General features: G+C 42.1%; 1 protein-coding gene across 1 annotated transcript in view; it reads right to left on the bottom strand.

Annotated features, from left to right (window-relative positions):
* LOC117559810 (glycogen debranching enzyme-like) overlaps positions 1–15,438 on the bottom strand; it is a 131,376-nt gene extending 115,938 nt beyond the window's left edge. Inside the window, exons 1-4 of the mRNA XM_034236497.1 lie at positions 15,399–15,438; positions 2,822–3,032; positions 1,498–1,667; positions 476–679 (exon numbers count right to left, since the gene is read on the bottom strand). Of these exons, the coding sequence (XP_034092388.1) occupies positions 476–679; positions 1,498–1,667; positions 2,822–3,032; positions 15,399–15,438 (625 nt within the window). The remainder of the gene's footprint in view (positions 1–475; positions 680–1,497; positions 1,668–2,821; positions 3,033–15,398) is intronic.
* Between the last annotated feature and the right edge of the window lie 364 nt (positions 15,439–15,802).

Below are 15,802 nucleotides of genomic sequence, written 5' to 3'. Positions count from 1 at the left end.
GGCCTGTATCAGCAGTTCTTCTAACCATTACAATTTAATTTCAGAAGTAATTGTTAAACTGAGAAAGTTAACTCCTTTAGAGGAACTACAGTACAACAGTACATGTAAGTCAAATTTGGATAACTAAGGTGTAGTTTGGGAAGTGTGTTCAAATCTGAATGAGGCTTATTTTTAAACATTTAAATTACACTTTATAAGTTTCAGAAATATTGTTAATAACTGCATCAACTTAAAAAAACTTATGCAGACTCAAACTCTTTGCATGAAGTGAATAAATCTAGTCTGGATATAATTTAAGATTAGTAATATATGCACAGTATGGAGCCTTTAGAAAATCTGTTACAAATTACAAATTGTCAGACTCAACTGCTGCCCAGTGATCACAGCAGAGCACGTAAACAATATAAGAGAAATATATTCAGTATGAAAGGGACATTACATGATCAATTAATGACACAGTCATCAGTGACTTTACCTGTGTGATTAAAGACCATATCAGTGATGCAGAGCATGTTCCAGTCTTTTCTCAGTGTCTCCACCAGATTACCAATGTCTCCCCAGGTATAGTGCTTCCCCTCAGGTGAAAAGTCAGGGTTTAACTTCAGCTGATCAGTTATGGGGTAGCAGGAGCCCGACACGTCAAGCTTTTGTAGCGGGCTGAAGTGAACCATGTTGTAGCCTACGCAGAGCAGAGGCAAAAGTGATAAATAAAATAAATCATATATTTTTTTTAATCAGTCATTACTTTGTTTAACTCTGAGAGAGAGGGAGTCATATTCAAAGACATCAACAATAGGTAATATAAGGTAGGACAGACAAGGTAACAGGACTACAGCACAAGTCATTTGGAATTCATAACCATTTTCTATATTTTGTTCTAACTGTTTATATTTATAACAGTTTTAATGCAGTTGAACGGTTCTGGCATATATAAATTGAACTTTCTGCACTGAATTAGCACATCTTTGTGTCAATGAACAGAACTTTAATTTAACTCCAAAATATGTTTTACTTCTTTGCTGCCTATCTTGACAGATAGTTTACAATGTTTATCAGAGCTATTTCCATGAAAACAGCCGCCTGCTGCCAGAGCAATGGTTGGTGAGAGCATTACGATTGGACCATTCAGTCAAGCTGCAGTATAGAGAATCACAACAATGCGCTAAAAGCACCAAAGACCCTGTTTAAACTTGGCATTAACATTCCTATTTGTAACACAAATGGACTGCTCTCCGGACATACATTCATCCCTCTCATATCCACATGCTTGTCAAGTCATCTAAAACACACTATATTTATGGGATTACAAAATCCCTTTCTTTGTTTAATCGTGAGGCAATAGTGAGCGATCGGATTAAAATGCTTCTTGTTGGTCATTAACACTTGTATTTAAAGCTGTCAACTTCATCTGAAATTTGATTCCAAGTTTAAACAGAGTTGAAAAAACTCCCTACTGAATTATAGAATTGACTTGTTAGTTTGTTAGTTTGTACATACCAGTCTCCTTTGCGAACCTGAGCTTGTCAAGCCATTTGTCCAATGGGCCGAGGCACTTGGCCACGTTTTTTTGGCTGCTGATGCAGTCCAGTGGGAGGATTTCATTGTTGGCTCCCAATTTCAACACAGGATCGACGACAATGTAACCACCACTCACTTTCTCTTTATCCCTTTCAGAGACAAAAGGATACATCTCAATAAATGCGTGAACACCCGATAGATTGGAAATGTATGCAGTATGTACATGTTAAGAAATAGTTGTAGCTGATTCTGTAGCGGTTTGGTTATTGGTTCCTAAACACACAAAGTGGCCCTCTCTCCAGACTGGCCTGCGCTCCAAAGTGATAGATTTTGTTTTTTGTTATTTCTCGGCACTATGGGAAGATAAATCAGAGGTACAAGGATGCCGTGCCCAATGGACCACAGGCCTGTACTACGAAGCTCAACATAAACTGGATTTGTTTTTGTTATCTGGCTTAACTAACCCTAACAAACACAATCTTGCTAAACAGAGTCCACGCTTAGTCACACAGGCAGGTAGAAGTGATACAGCCACAGTATGGGACACACTGGGTGAGTGGATTTAATTCAGTAAAATATATCAAAAACGAGAATTCAGTACTTATTTTTCGGGAACTACAGAATAAATATTAACCTTAAGACTGAATTTCTGAAACATGTGCAAAAATATATTGCAAAACAGAAAATATTTACCTTGGAAAGAGTTTCAACAGAGAGAATATTAAAAACAGCTGCTGAAAAAGACGATTAGTAAGTGCTGTATGTTATATTCTTACCAAAGCTGAGAACAATGAAGAATTGCTAGAAAACATATACGACAAATGGAATAAAGAACGTGGTGCAAAGGACGGAAAAGAAAAATGGGAAGAATGTTTACAACTCACATACTAAATTACCACAAATAGAAATCTCGGTTCAATTCAGCATAAATGAATCACAATCTTTTATTATTGTAGGGATACAGAGTGACTCCCTCAAACATGCCTTTTGACATTTCTATAAAATTAAAAATATTTGGGGAGATAATGAAAGAGGGACTCAAGAACTCTCTTTCCAAATATTGGAAAAAATAAGACTGGATTGCATATCCTTTCTTTTTCATTTGTTTATAAAAGCATTGTGCACACATAACATATCCACAAATTACTTTTTAGATTTAGATAGATTAACAACCTTATTACGTTAGGGAAGTGACTGCAATATTAGTAATTCTTAATATTGGTAATAAATATTAAGCATTTGACATTCAATGTTCACTAATTAGTGAATATATGAATGCGGTAGCAGCAACAAAGTGACTTACCCACAGGAGAAATAGTACTGATAGGATCCAGCTACGATTAGGTCCAGTCTGCAGTATTTATCACAGTCATCCTCCCATCCGTTCGGGTAGAACCAGTCCAAAGGATGAAACTTAAGGCGATCAAACTTGTGGCCTTTTGCAGGGTAGTTGGTGTAAACCTGGACATCTTTACCCTGGAGGGTAGGACCAAGGTGGAACTGCAGCTCAAAGCCTAAAGACAGCAGGAGTAATCAATCAATCAATCAATCAATCAATCAATCAATCAATCAATCAATGCTTATTTATATAGCCCAATATCACAAATGTTACAATACACAGTTAGAATACACTGTTAAACTACACATAGTGCCCTCACGAGGGGTTCAATTCAGTCTGTTAACAAGGGTGCTTTTAACCCGCTAATGTGGTATTTTCCTGTTTACTGGTGTTGAAAAAAAGGAATACTTACTATTAGGGCCGGGACTCGATTAAAAAAAAATAATCTAATTAATTAGAGGCTTTGTAATTAATTAATCGAAATTAATCGCATTTTTAATCACATATAAATATTTGACCTAAGAACAGTGAGAAGCAATTTTTTTCACATGGATTTTAGTATACCATTAGGCGCATTCACACCGCAGTACTTTTCCCACAAAGGTTCATGAGAACTTATTTCATGAGAACTCTTTGAACCTGGGGGTGGATTAGGCAAATGAAGCCGCTGACGTCACTTCTTCTTCTTCTGCTTTGGGTTTACTGGCAGGCCGCAAACCACTTCACGGCGTATACTGCCGCCCAAAGTCCCCGGCCGGAAGTCCCCGGAGTTGGGGACTGGCTTCAGTAGAAGCTGCTGGGACTCCCAGCAGCTTCTACTGAAGCCTTCCGAGTAAATCGCCAGAACGCCGACACCTCCTCATCTCCACCGCTCCCATGTTTTATTGTGTGTTGCCATAAGTTAGTCTCTCTGCGTTTCTGCGCTAGGCTAATGCTAATAATGCTAATGCGAGGATAATAAAATGGCGGCTTCACAAAACTTTTTGGGAGTTTTACGGGGCGTGGTTTGCAATCCTCCCAGCCAATCAGAAATATAGCTCTTTTCTCACAAGAGAGCCGTACGAAAGTCCCTGCTCTCTAGCAGCTCTCTGCTCTCTAGCAGGGACTTTCGTGGGGGTAAAAAGGTTCTCATGAACTAATTTTAGTACCGGCTCTTTTTGGTGTGAACGCGATAAAAGAGGCTAACGTCCACGCTAGCTTCCACGCTAGCTGCTATATGTTTTGCATTGAGGTGATACTTGAGGCTTGATGTGCTGCGGTGATATGCGAATTCCTTTTTGCATAATTTGCACACAACCGTGCTCTTATCGACGCTTCCATCCGTCCGTTTTTTAAAAGAACATTTCCCACTGTTGTTCACTGTGGTTTGTTGTTGTCTGAAGTCATGAACGTTAGTTGGTGCTCCAGTATAATCGGTACGCCTGAAACTCATCCAGTGAGAAACGTTCCGCGGTGCAAAAATAAGTGCGATTAAAATGCGTTAATTTTTTTAACGCGTTAATTTTTGTGTAATTAATTAATCTTAATTAACGCGTTAAAGTCCCGGCCCTACTTACTATATCAAATAACCACATGGTAACATTATCTTTTATACCCATGTGTGAATGAAATACTTGACAAATATGTATATATTAGGGCTGTCAACTGATTGATGTTTAATTTACATCAATGTTAGTGTTTGCTGCTCATTCGCTTAATCCTGGCAAACAAAGCTTGGATAACTACACTCACCTCCCTGAATGGATATCATTACTTGAAAAAAACAAACCCTGATGTTTTTGCTTGTTTAATTGCCACCCTTTACCACCAAATACATTATATATAGAGCAGGTATGGGCAAACTAAGGCCCGCGGGCCATATACGGCCCGTTGGTTTTTTTAATCCGGCCCGCCGAATATTGGTACAAAATTGTCCAAATTGTAGTAAAGACCGCATTAATTTTGCCTTTTTCCTGCAATACCCGGCATTTCAGCTTATCCCACTAGATGGCGCACTCTAGACACAATTGACCTTTGCTGGAGTCGGCAACCAGGCAAGATCTAAGAACCAAATACGTCACGCTTACATTGGAGGGGGTCGAGATTAACTTGAGCAATAACAGTTGAGTACAGCGAATACAAGTTGTAACAAGCAGTAGCGCTGAGCAAAGTGACTAGAGCGCAACCACGCACTAAACCCTCGATTCCACCGGGTCCGTCTGCGTCGTGTTATGGCCGCATTACGGCCGCATTACGGCCGTGTTACGGCTGCGCCGCGACGTTCGCCATTATCGCGGCCAGTCTAGTCAATGGGTGCTATTCCACCAGACGCGCCGCGTTACGGCTCAGAAGGGTCCCAGAAGCGTACCGGCGCTGGGCTCCGCTAAAAATAGGATGCAAGTCTATTTTTCGACGCGACGCGTTGCATAGCACCGGGCAGGAAGTGGACCGGTAAGAGCATCCAGTCGATCGCCAAAATAAACTAATTTTGCAGACCCTATCCCTCCGTAGTCTTTCAAGTAGGAGGAGAAATGCCAGCGTTCTCCTCCGGTTTACAGGCACTGTGTAAATTATATATATTAATTATGATGATGAATGCATTTTTTTCCCACTGAAATACAGCAACACATCTTTGATTCATGTCTTTTATAACTGGAATATTACAATTATTATTAACTTTGTCTGTACAAAGTAGCCTGTCCAGAAAATGCCCAAATCAACAAAAACTGCGAGCCGGCACCCAAGACGCTCCGCTTCTGAAATGCTTCTGAAACGCTCCTGAAACGCGCCCGGTAGGGTATGACGCCGGAGGAGGTCGGACCAAAACCGCGGTGCAGCCGATGACGCAACACAGACGCATCCGGTGGAATCGAGGGGTTACGCAGCGTCCACACGGCAGCGTGCTTTGAAGCTTGACGGTGGGCTTCAAAAGTATAACATTGCTCTACTTTTGAAGCGAGCAAGGCGAGCAAAGCGAAGCGACGGAACCACAATGCAGTTCTGCCCATTCACTATGGGCGTGACGTCACGCTTTGCCGAACTGCATTGTGGTTCCTTTGCATCGCGACAATGTTCAACTTTTGAAGCTTCGACGGAAGCGCCAGCTAATCAAATCATATGCCAGTTCAAGCTCTAGCCAATCAAACTGCGTGCTTGTGTGTCCGGGGCGGGAGATTCATGTAATTGGTTGTTGGTCGAGTTTCAGACTCGCCCACCGGCAAGCTTTAACGCACGCCACCCATACTTGCCAACCTTGAGACCTCAGAAATCGGGAGCATTTAAAAACCACCGGGGGGGGGGGGGGGGGGGGTGCTAGTGGAGCTGTATTGGATTAATGTAGTTGTAAGTGCACTGCCTTGCGGCCTGTAGCACCATCCTTGATGGAGCATATGTGTGGGCTGGGCCTGTATTTTACAGGAAAGGAGTTAGCCGAGGGTCGAGTTGTCGATTCTTGTTCTGTTTTCTGTGACTATCTTCCTCACCCTCTCAGACTTTCAGTTGCGCGCACTACTAACGAGACGTGCTTCCATGGAAACCAAACAATGGTGGAGCTGTATTAAAGTCCGAGTGGAAACAGTCGTGAGTAACTCTGATGTTGTCAGAAATCGGGAGAAATGCGGGAGAAATATGACCCTGGGAGGAAACCGGGAGAGGGCAATGAAATCGGGAGTTTCCCGCGAAAATCGGGAGGGTTGGTAAGTTGGCACCGTGTGGACGCTGCATTATAAAAAACACTTATATAAAGTCAGGCAACACTAACCAGGCTTAGTGTGATTCTGTTTATTTGACCTTACTTTAATGACCATCCGTTCACTGTTGTTGACCATTGTGAAGAGGCAGACGTTTTCCTGTTGTTTTGTATTATTGCAGCTATCGGATGGAATCAATACATGGGCTACATGTGGCCATCACAAGTAAAATCATAAAGAAAACTACGCCGGTAAAATATGCGTGTAGAAAACGCCACACCTTAATATAAGCAACTGCCATTCAAATGTTCCTAAATCTCAGTTATCTTTGCAATAACGTACAACACTATCCTCCTACCTTGATCAGCTTGCACCCCTCATAACCAGAACTGTCTCTTTCTCTTACACTGCTCTTTAGTAAATGACTGATCTCTGTCTGATGAAATCGAAATGGCCACACACTACCACAGCACAGACTACAGGCAGTAATACAAAGATGCTCTCAATACTACATGTGTATTATTATTATTAATATGAAGACTTTTTTTGTATCATGAATGTGGATAAATACTGTATTTTAACAATACGGTATTCTGTTTTTTCACATTTGTTATTTTTTTAATCTGTTAGAAATAAAAAATACTACATGTTCCAACTACTATTTTGGCCTTATCAACCCCAAAGTCATTTCATCTTTAAACTATCAATAAGGATAAAATGGGTTTTGTAGAAAGTATGTTATTGTAATACCTTTATAGTGTCACTATTACATGCAAACCCGGTCTAACGGCATTTCGTGTTATAGTCACGAAATGTAATCTATTGATTAGTGTACAGCAACACAATTTCCCATTGTTTGTGTAACAGAGAACGATTTTAATATAAAAATATCATTCTTACTTATTGTTGAGTAAATAAGAGTGTGTGGTTTAGAAAAGAATAACAAATTAGAAGGAAATAACTTTTCTGAGTATTCTGGCTCTGTCTCTTCTTCACTGACGGCAAAAAGGTCAGACATTATACAATAAAAATAAAGAAGAAAAGACAATTATTGTGGCTTGATATTGACTAAGACAAAAGTTGATAAACCACACAGCTCCCAAGACCAGACTCTTGCCCTGACAAAAAATGTGGTGCAGGCAAGAAAGATACCACAAATAGAAATACATTGTTTTTAAAATCGTTCTATGTGACACGAAAAGTACGGTGAAATCGTGTTTTGGCTCTCAGCCACAACAAACGCACGACAGAAACGAGAGCGTGAATAGAAAAAAAAGAGTTTATTTGGCTGCTGCTGAAGTACACAAACAGGCGAAACAAAAGGTCAGCTGGTCGTGACTGCTCTTCACGTTGCGTCCTCCTGCCAGAGAGAGAGAGAGAGAGAGCGAGATCCGGTCCAGTCCTTTATCCGGCTAGCTCCAGCCGCCAGGTGTCCTCAATTCCCGTGAGCACACACCCTCTGAGAGTCATTAAAGGTACACACACCCACCACCAGAGATAGTGAGGCAGGGGTCGTCACACCCCCCCCCCCCTTAAAGTCGGTGTCCCCAGGGCCACCGGCACCACACACCAACCCCATCCCAAAGGAAAAAGTCATGGAAAACAAAACCACACATATGGCACTCCCCCAGAACCCCCATGAAATACACCACCTTCACACCGCAATCCTCGCCTTCAGCACCCTGCCACACATTTAGCAACACCAGTATCTGAGAAGCACTTTAAAAAACATGGGCAGAGCGAGAAAGATTTATCACAGTATGACAGTCCATATATATATATACACATCAAGGTCAAACTAATAACTGCTTAGTGCCATGGAGCACGTGACAGCGCGTCAGCAATAACATTGTGGGATCCCCTAATGTGCCTAACATCAAGGTTGTAAGCCTGAAGAAACAAAGACCACCTCGTCAGCCTTTGGTTGGGACACTTCATTGAATGCAAAAAGGTCAGGGGATTGTGATCTGTGTAAACCAAAATTGGTCCTCCTGCTCCCACATATACAGTGAAATGCTGCAACGCCCAAATGAGTGCTAACGCCTCCTTCTCAATCACCGAATAATTCCTTTGGTAACTGTTAAGTTTCTTTGAAAAGAAACTGACGGGTCTCTCCACCCCCCCCCCCTTGTCAACCTGGAGCAGAACCGCACCGACTCCCACCTGGCTTGCATCTACTTGGAGACTAAAAGGACGATCAAAACATGGAGCCGCTAACGCCTGAGAGTAGCACAATAGAGACTTAACACTATCAAACGCTCTCTGACAGTCGACCGACCAAGTATATTTTACCTTAGCCCTAAGAAGTTCCGTCAGAGGAAACACTAGTGGAAAAATGTTCACAGAACCTCCTGTAGTAAACCACCATACCCAAAAATCTCTGGAGTTCCTTTTTGGTTGTGGGCTGTGGGTATTCAGATATTGCCCTGACCTTGGCCAGAACTGGAGCCACACAACCCTGACCCACCACATGACCAAGGTATGTCACTGTGGCCTTTGCAAAGGCACATTTGGCCAAATTAATAGTCAGATGTGCCTCTGTCAACCGTTCAAACAACCTCTCGATGCGCTGAACATGAGCCGTCCAAGTATCACTGCAAATTACCAAATCGTCTAGATACACCGTACAGCCCTCTAAACCCAACACCACGCGATTCATCAACAGTTGGAATGTAGCAGGAGCATTTTTTAACCCAAACGGCATTACCTTATATGAATAAAGTCCAGATGGTTTGATAAATGCTGCTATTTCCTGTGCCCGCTTAGACAAGGGGACCTGCCAATACCCTTTAAGCAAATCGAATTTGCTAACATACTTTGCAGACCCCACCTGATCTATACAGTCATCCATCCGTGGCAAAGGAAAAGAGTCTGATTTTGTCACCGCATTCACTTTTCTTAGATCAGTACAGAATCTAGGTGTCCCATCCTGCTTTGGCACCAAAATACATGGAGACGCCCAACTAGATGCTGATGGGACAGCAATTTTATTCTCCACCATGTAATTAATCTCTGCATCCAACCGACTGCGCTTAACTGGTGGCATGCGATAAAAATGTTGCTTAATCGGCTGAGCGTCCCCAACATCAATATCATGCTCAGCCCAGTCAGTTTGCGAAGGAGTGTCTCCAAACAGACAGATATTTGTGTACCAATGCTGATAATTCCTCACGTCTTGATGCCGTCAAATGAGACAACAACCCGTCTAAATTATCTAGCGATTCCGAATTTCTCAAACGACCACAGAGCAAACTATCATCAGGTTCGGGCACTATATCTCCCTCATGCGTCAAACCATGTGTCACCACCACAGCCGGCTGCACTTTATCCTTCTCCACCTCTGTGTCTGTGTTAACCTCCCGCTTGTGGTAGGGTTTCAGAAGATTTACATGACAGAGGCGTTTGGTCTTCCTTCAAAAACGGGTAGAGCTCCAGCGCGCCCTCCGAACCTGCCCTTATGAAGTAACACAAACTCATCCGCTGCCACCGCAGCTTCGGACACCGAAGTAACCCTGTGTTCTATTATATAAGTAGCAATGTTGTCAGGAAGAATGTTTTTGAACTGTTCCAAAATCATGAGTTCACCCAAATTGTCAAAAGAAGTGATGTCCAGAGCAGCTAACCAACGATTAAAATGAACCGACAAATCCCTCGCCATTTCCACATATGTTTTACCCTGTTTTTTCTCCAAGGACCTAAAACGCTGTCGATAAGCCTCAGGAACGAGTTCATATGCTCTAAGCACCGCCAATTTTATTTTAACATAGCTAGAGCTATCCTCCAGACATAACGCGGAATATGCAGACCGTGCTCTTCCTGTGAGCACACACTGAAGCATCAGGGCACAGTCTGCATCCAGCCAATCCCTAGCCTTAGCTACCCGTTCAAAAAGCAAAAAAAAAGTGTCAGGATCACTTTCATTAAATTGCGGTAACAAGCGCAAGTTGTTAGCATCGAACCGATTATGGGACCTGGGCACCTATTCACCATGCCGCTCACCAGGGGCGGATCTACCGGGGTGGCATGGGGTGGCAACTGCCACCCTAAACAATAACCTTGCCACCCCAGCTGCCACCCCAGTTGGCATCTTTGTTTTGAAAGAAAAGTTGTGGCTCATCGGACATTTATGAGAGAAAGTCTCTAATGTCCGAGTGCAAGTGAATGCAGCACAAGATGCACGTCATGTAACCCCTCCCCCGGTCCTGGCGCGAGAGTGGAAATATGATTGGTGGCGAATTCACTTTAACGGGGGACGGCGCAAAACGAGAAGCCTTTCGGACCCAAGCACTGCAGGAATGAGGTAGTTGCGGTTTACAATGACAGAGAAGAGAATGTCAAGTTTGGCTGTACTCAGCATTGAATCAAAACGCACTACAGCTGTTGATCTTAATACATTTATGAGGCGTTTTGCTGAACAAAATAGTAAACGCCGCATTCAGCTGTAATAGACATGCCAACTTGATGCTCTGCTCACGGATGACTCGATGAGAATAACAAACTGTTAAGATGATGACCTTGTATGCGTGTATATATTTTTTTCTTTGAGGGGGTCTGCCCCCAAAAAACAGTTTTAAGTCCTGAGAAAGTAAAATAAGACGGTGTGTAAAACTACACTGCCCAGCCAACAGAAAGTAACCACTTTGATTTAACTAGGCCAGTAGGTAATGACCTTCCACTGGATAATAACTGCAGCGATGTTTTAGCTGAATACACGTTTTTTAACCCTAACTGATGCAGTTAGTCACTTCTTTAATGTTTGTTCTTTCTGATGTAAAGTCAAGGTTGTAACTGTTTATCAATAATGATATAATTACTTGTTTTTCAAATTTGAAGGAGGGTGAGTAAGCATCTTGATGAACATTCATCATTAACTCCTCCAAAAAATATAGTTTATTCAATAATAAATGAATATGTGAATCATAACAGTTCTTCACTATATCTGTAAAGCGTATTTGAGCACCTGTAAAAACGCTAACAAATTAAATCTATTATTATTATTATTATTATTTATTAACAGTGATTGACAGCTGATAGGAATACTATGATTGTTAATATTATCATATTCAGACAAACATCGATGAGACAGTTAATTAATGTACTTATTGCAGCAGTCTGTATATATTTGGTTGCCCTGCTGGTCTAAGAGTGAGACAAACTCATTCAGTTATTGTTCAGTTAAAATTCATTAAATTACGTCTGCCACCTTATATATGTATATGTAAGGCTTTACTGATGTGCCACAATAATATCACCTATGTGAATGAGTTAAAATATTAATATTGTGGCTTTCCAAGTTAACATTGATTGTAGGGGTGTAACGGTTCACAAACATTTCGGTTCGGTACGTACCTCGTTTTTAGGTCACGGTTCGGTTCGGTACGTTTTCGGTACATCAGAAAAAATTATCACAAAACATTAAATATTTGTTTTTAATTATTATTAAACTGACTAATGTATTCAAATAAATACAAAATATAATAAAATAAACATTAAGGTGCAGCTTTTCGATGAACTGAAATAATCTGTATTTGAACTACTAGTACCTAAGCAGCCAGCTTGACATTAGGACTTGCTTTTCATTGTATTTTCATGTTGTTTTAAAGAAAGATGAACTTCTCCACATTGCTTGCCGAAAGGGCAGATCTGCTGGCACTAACAATGTCTCCTGCTGTGGAGAACACCCTCTCTAGGGACAGAGGTAGCAGACACAGCCAGGTAGCGCTTTGCTAACATGGCAACATAAGGATACTTGGCGTTTGTAATAGCTTTTGGCTCGGTCTGAACTTTCCGCAAGTGGTGGAGGCTTAAATGCTAGCGGGAGTTGGGTTTGCACTTCAGTCTTTTTTCTTTTGGTACCGGTGATATTCACGTTCGGGTGATGCCTTTTCAAATGAGTGTGCAAGTTTGATATATTGCCAGCCGCGTAACCAATTTTAGTTGAACAATGCCGACAAACAGCTTTGGTTCGGTCCACCTGTCTTTGTCCGTCATCCTTGTACGTAACTGCGAAACCAAAATGTTCCCAAACCGGAGACTTCAATGATGCTGGAGGATTTTCAGCTCAACTTTATCTACGTTCGCCATTTCGACAGTTCCTCAAATTACTGACTACATTTGAACACATCCCTGTGACCAGCTCTCATAGTATGCCTCTCGTCCAATGAAATGACTTGGTCGCTCTATGATATATACCTGAGATTACTTCCAGAAAGTTGTTCTCAATTTTTTACGTTTAACGCTATATTCGTTCGGTACACACGTGTACCGAACCGAAGGGACCGTACCGAATAATTTCAGTACGGGTACGTGTACCGTTACACCCCTAATTGATTGATATGATTGCGATTTCAATCAGCATATACTTCTGTCAGGGGATGCCACCCCTCAAAATCTCCTGCCACCCTCTTGCCACCCCATGAATATTTGTCTAGATCCGCCCCTGCCGCTCACCCAACGCCGCATCATCTCTGACCATAGAAACACGTTGTCCTTCCATATCCAGTTTGGCTCTCTCAGTCTCCTGCCGTATCCGCTCCACTGCAATTTCCTTTTCAACCTCCATCTCATGCTTCATTTTGTCATGATTCAGCTGCAACAATAACATCTCCTTCTGCTGCTCAAAGGACAGTGAACTAGCCTGAAACAGTGGTTTTAACAACACACCTATTTTCTCTGCCGGAAACACTCCCGTTTCACCTAATGCCGTCACAATAGAGTCTTTTATAGTGCTTTTTAGCCTCTTATCGCCGACGATTTTAACCGAGAAATGTTCAGCAATTACGAGTAGCTGCTCCATTGAGAAATTGTCAAGGGCTTCCTGAGATGGAGCCCTGATAAATGCGTCTACATCTGCCATATTATCACAGAACACCGGAGCTTACACTGAGACGAAAAGCAAAAAAATAAATGATTGGAGTTCCCCCACTAACTGCGGCACCCACTAACTAATCTCCTCCCTAGTCTTCATGTAGTTACTTGCGGCGGGTACTTATGCACTGGAGACCGCTGGCCCAGCAAAGCGACTAGCAAGCTAGCAACAATACTGCGACCACGGCCATGCCCCCAAGCCGAGGCTTCAGCCACTTTCACCACAACATTAAACACCCTGCCCAACGATCCCAAGGGAACCGTCGCTATAACCTACCAGGGGAAACTCCGCACAAATAATGAACTAACTCCCAACACCAGCTTACCTTACCGGAATGGACGAGCCCCCAGCTGTCATGGCTTGGCTCTCAGCCACAACAAACGCGCGACAGAAACGAGAGCGTGAATAGAAAAAAAAGAGTTTATTTGGCTGCTGCTGAAGTACACAAACAGGCGAAACAAAAGGTCAGCTGGTCGTGACTGCTCTTCACGTTGCGTCCTCCTGCCAGAGAGAGAGAGAGAGCGAGATCCGGTCCAGTCCTTTATCCGGCTAGCTCCAGCCGCCAGGTGTCCTCAATTCCCGTGAGCACACACAGAGGGAGAGTCATTAAAGGGCCACACACACGCATACCCACCACCAGAGATAGTGAGGCAGGGGTCGTCACAACATTTCATGACTATAACAGAAAATGCTGTGAGACTGGGTTGTCAGTGCACACTGCAAGACCCTTTATTTTCACTGGTGTCAACAACACCCAATGGAACATTTACACCATAGTAATTTTTTATTCAATCCTCACAACTTGCAAAGTTGCAATGCAAATCTAAAATGTAAAAGCGACAAAACTCAAATACACATCATCCGCCCCAAATCCTTGCAAGGATTTCCCCTCTCGGTTTAGGAATTACACTAACTTCCAATGTTGCTGGGTGTATCTTGGTTTTATGCCTACAGTACATTTAGAAAACACTTTGCCATCTTTTTTATTGTTTTCTTCCTTTGTCTTTTTATTATGGAGAACATAATGGCATAAGACCTACTCAGCAACTTTGGAGAAGAAGCATGGTAATTGGATACGGTAATGGTTAGAATGCCAAGTCACCCAGCCAGTGAGCTACAGCTGCTAGACCAAAACCTAGGTATGGGGAACTAAGGCAAGGATTTAAGGCTATTCCACTATACATAACCTGCAAAAACACAGGAATTTAAGCCAGGAGAATGCTGTGTTTCCTCTGCGAAACCAGAATTATTTGATTTGTCATGTGTCTGCTCAACTGTTTACGCATCAGCCTAGTTCTTCAAAGCCTCCCCTGGTTCCCCAAATACCAAGTCCAAAATTCTTATATCACCTACACATTTCTCCATGACCTAGCCACCTCCTACCTCACTGTGCCTTTAAAACCACACTCAAAACCCACCTTATTTAAATCCACTTTTAATCTGTGATCCAATTGTCGGAACGCCTTCTTCCTTTTTCATTTGAGTGTTTTTATACTGCTTTGTGCAAAATGCCTTGGAGTACCCTTTAAAATGTAAAGATATTTTAAAAATGTATTTTTGCTATTATGACATTTACAAAAATAACAAGAACTTCCCGTGTGTAATATGTAAATATGCACCAATGAATCCCATATCGAGGTGGCATTACCAGCGGTATATGAATAATCATAGCCTAATTAACTGCATGTTCAACCTGAAAAAAAAGCCTTGCTCTCATTAAAAAATGTCTGACCACCTCAAGGCATATTTTTATTTATTTGGCTTTGTATTCTCAATGCCTTAATTAATTATTGACTGGAAAAAGTGACCAGGTTACTGACAAGGCTGCAGGACCACACTATTCAAGGTTAAACATGTATCACGTTATGCGTATTGTATTATTTTTGCTCTGGGTGACTGTAATACAGTTTTATTGTCTTTCTATGTGACAATAGTGCAATTATGCAGCAGTGTGCAGTTTGCACAGCAGTTTACATGCTGTGCTTAAAGTGCAAAGTAGTCCTACCTTGTTCTAGGCGGAAAAGAGCACGCTCAAGTCTCTCCATGTCACTGAGCAGTGGCAGGCCTCGGGTCTGTCAGCTGGCCTGAAACATGCTGTCCTGTTCTATTTAGGCTGCCTTCGTGTGTGGAGAGAGAGAGAGAGAGAGAGAGAGAGAGAGAGAGAGAGAGAGAGAGAGAGAGAGAGAGATAGAGAGATAGATAGAGAGCAGAGGAGCGAGAGAGAGAGCTAGAGCGAGAGAGAGAGAGAGAGAGAGAGAGAGAGAGATATATATGACAGTCTGGTAACATGGTAACATGAGACAACTCTTCAAACAAGGGAGGCCTTGTCTGCCAAACTATGTTTTTCTCTTAATACATTTGCAGCAGAGCAGGTATCTATTATATAATTGTCTGAAAACTGTCACTACA

This window comes from Gymnodraco acuticeps, unplaced genomic scaffold (assembly GCF_902827175.1).
Source record: "Gymnodraco acuticeps unplaced genomic scaffold, fGymAcu1.1, whole genome shotgun sequence".
NCBI lineage: Eukaryota > Metazoa > Chordata > Actinopteri > Perciformes > Bathydraconidae > Gymnodraco > Gymnodraco acuticeps.
This window is presented reverse-complemented; position numbering and strand designations above follow the sequence as displayed.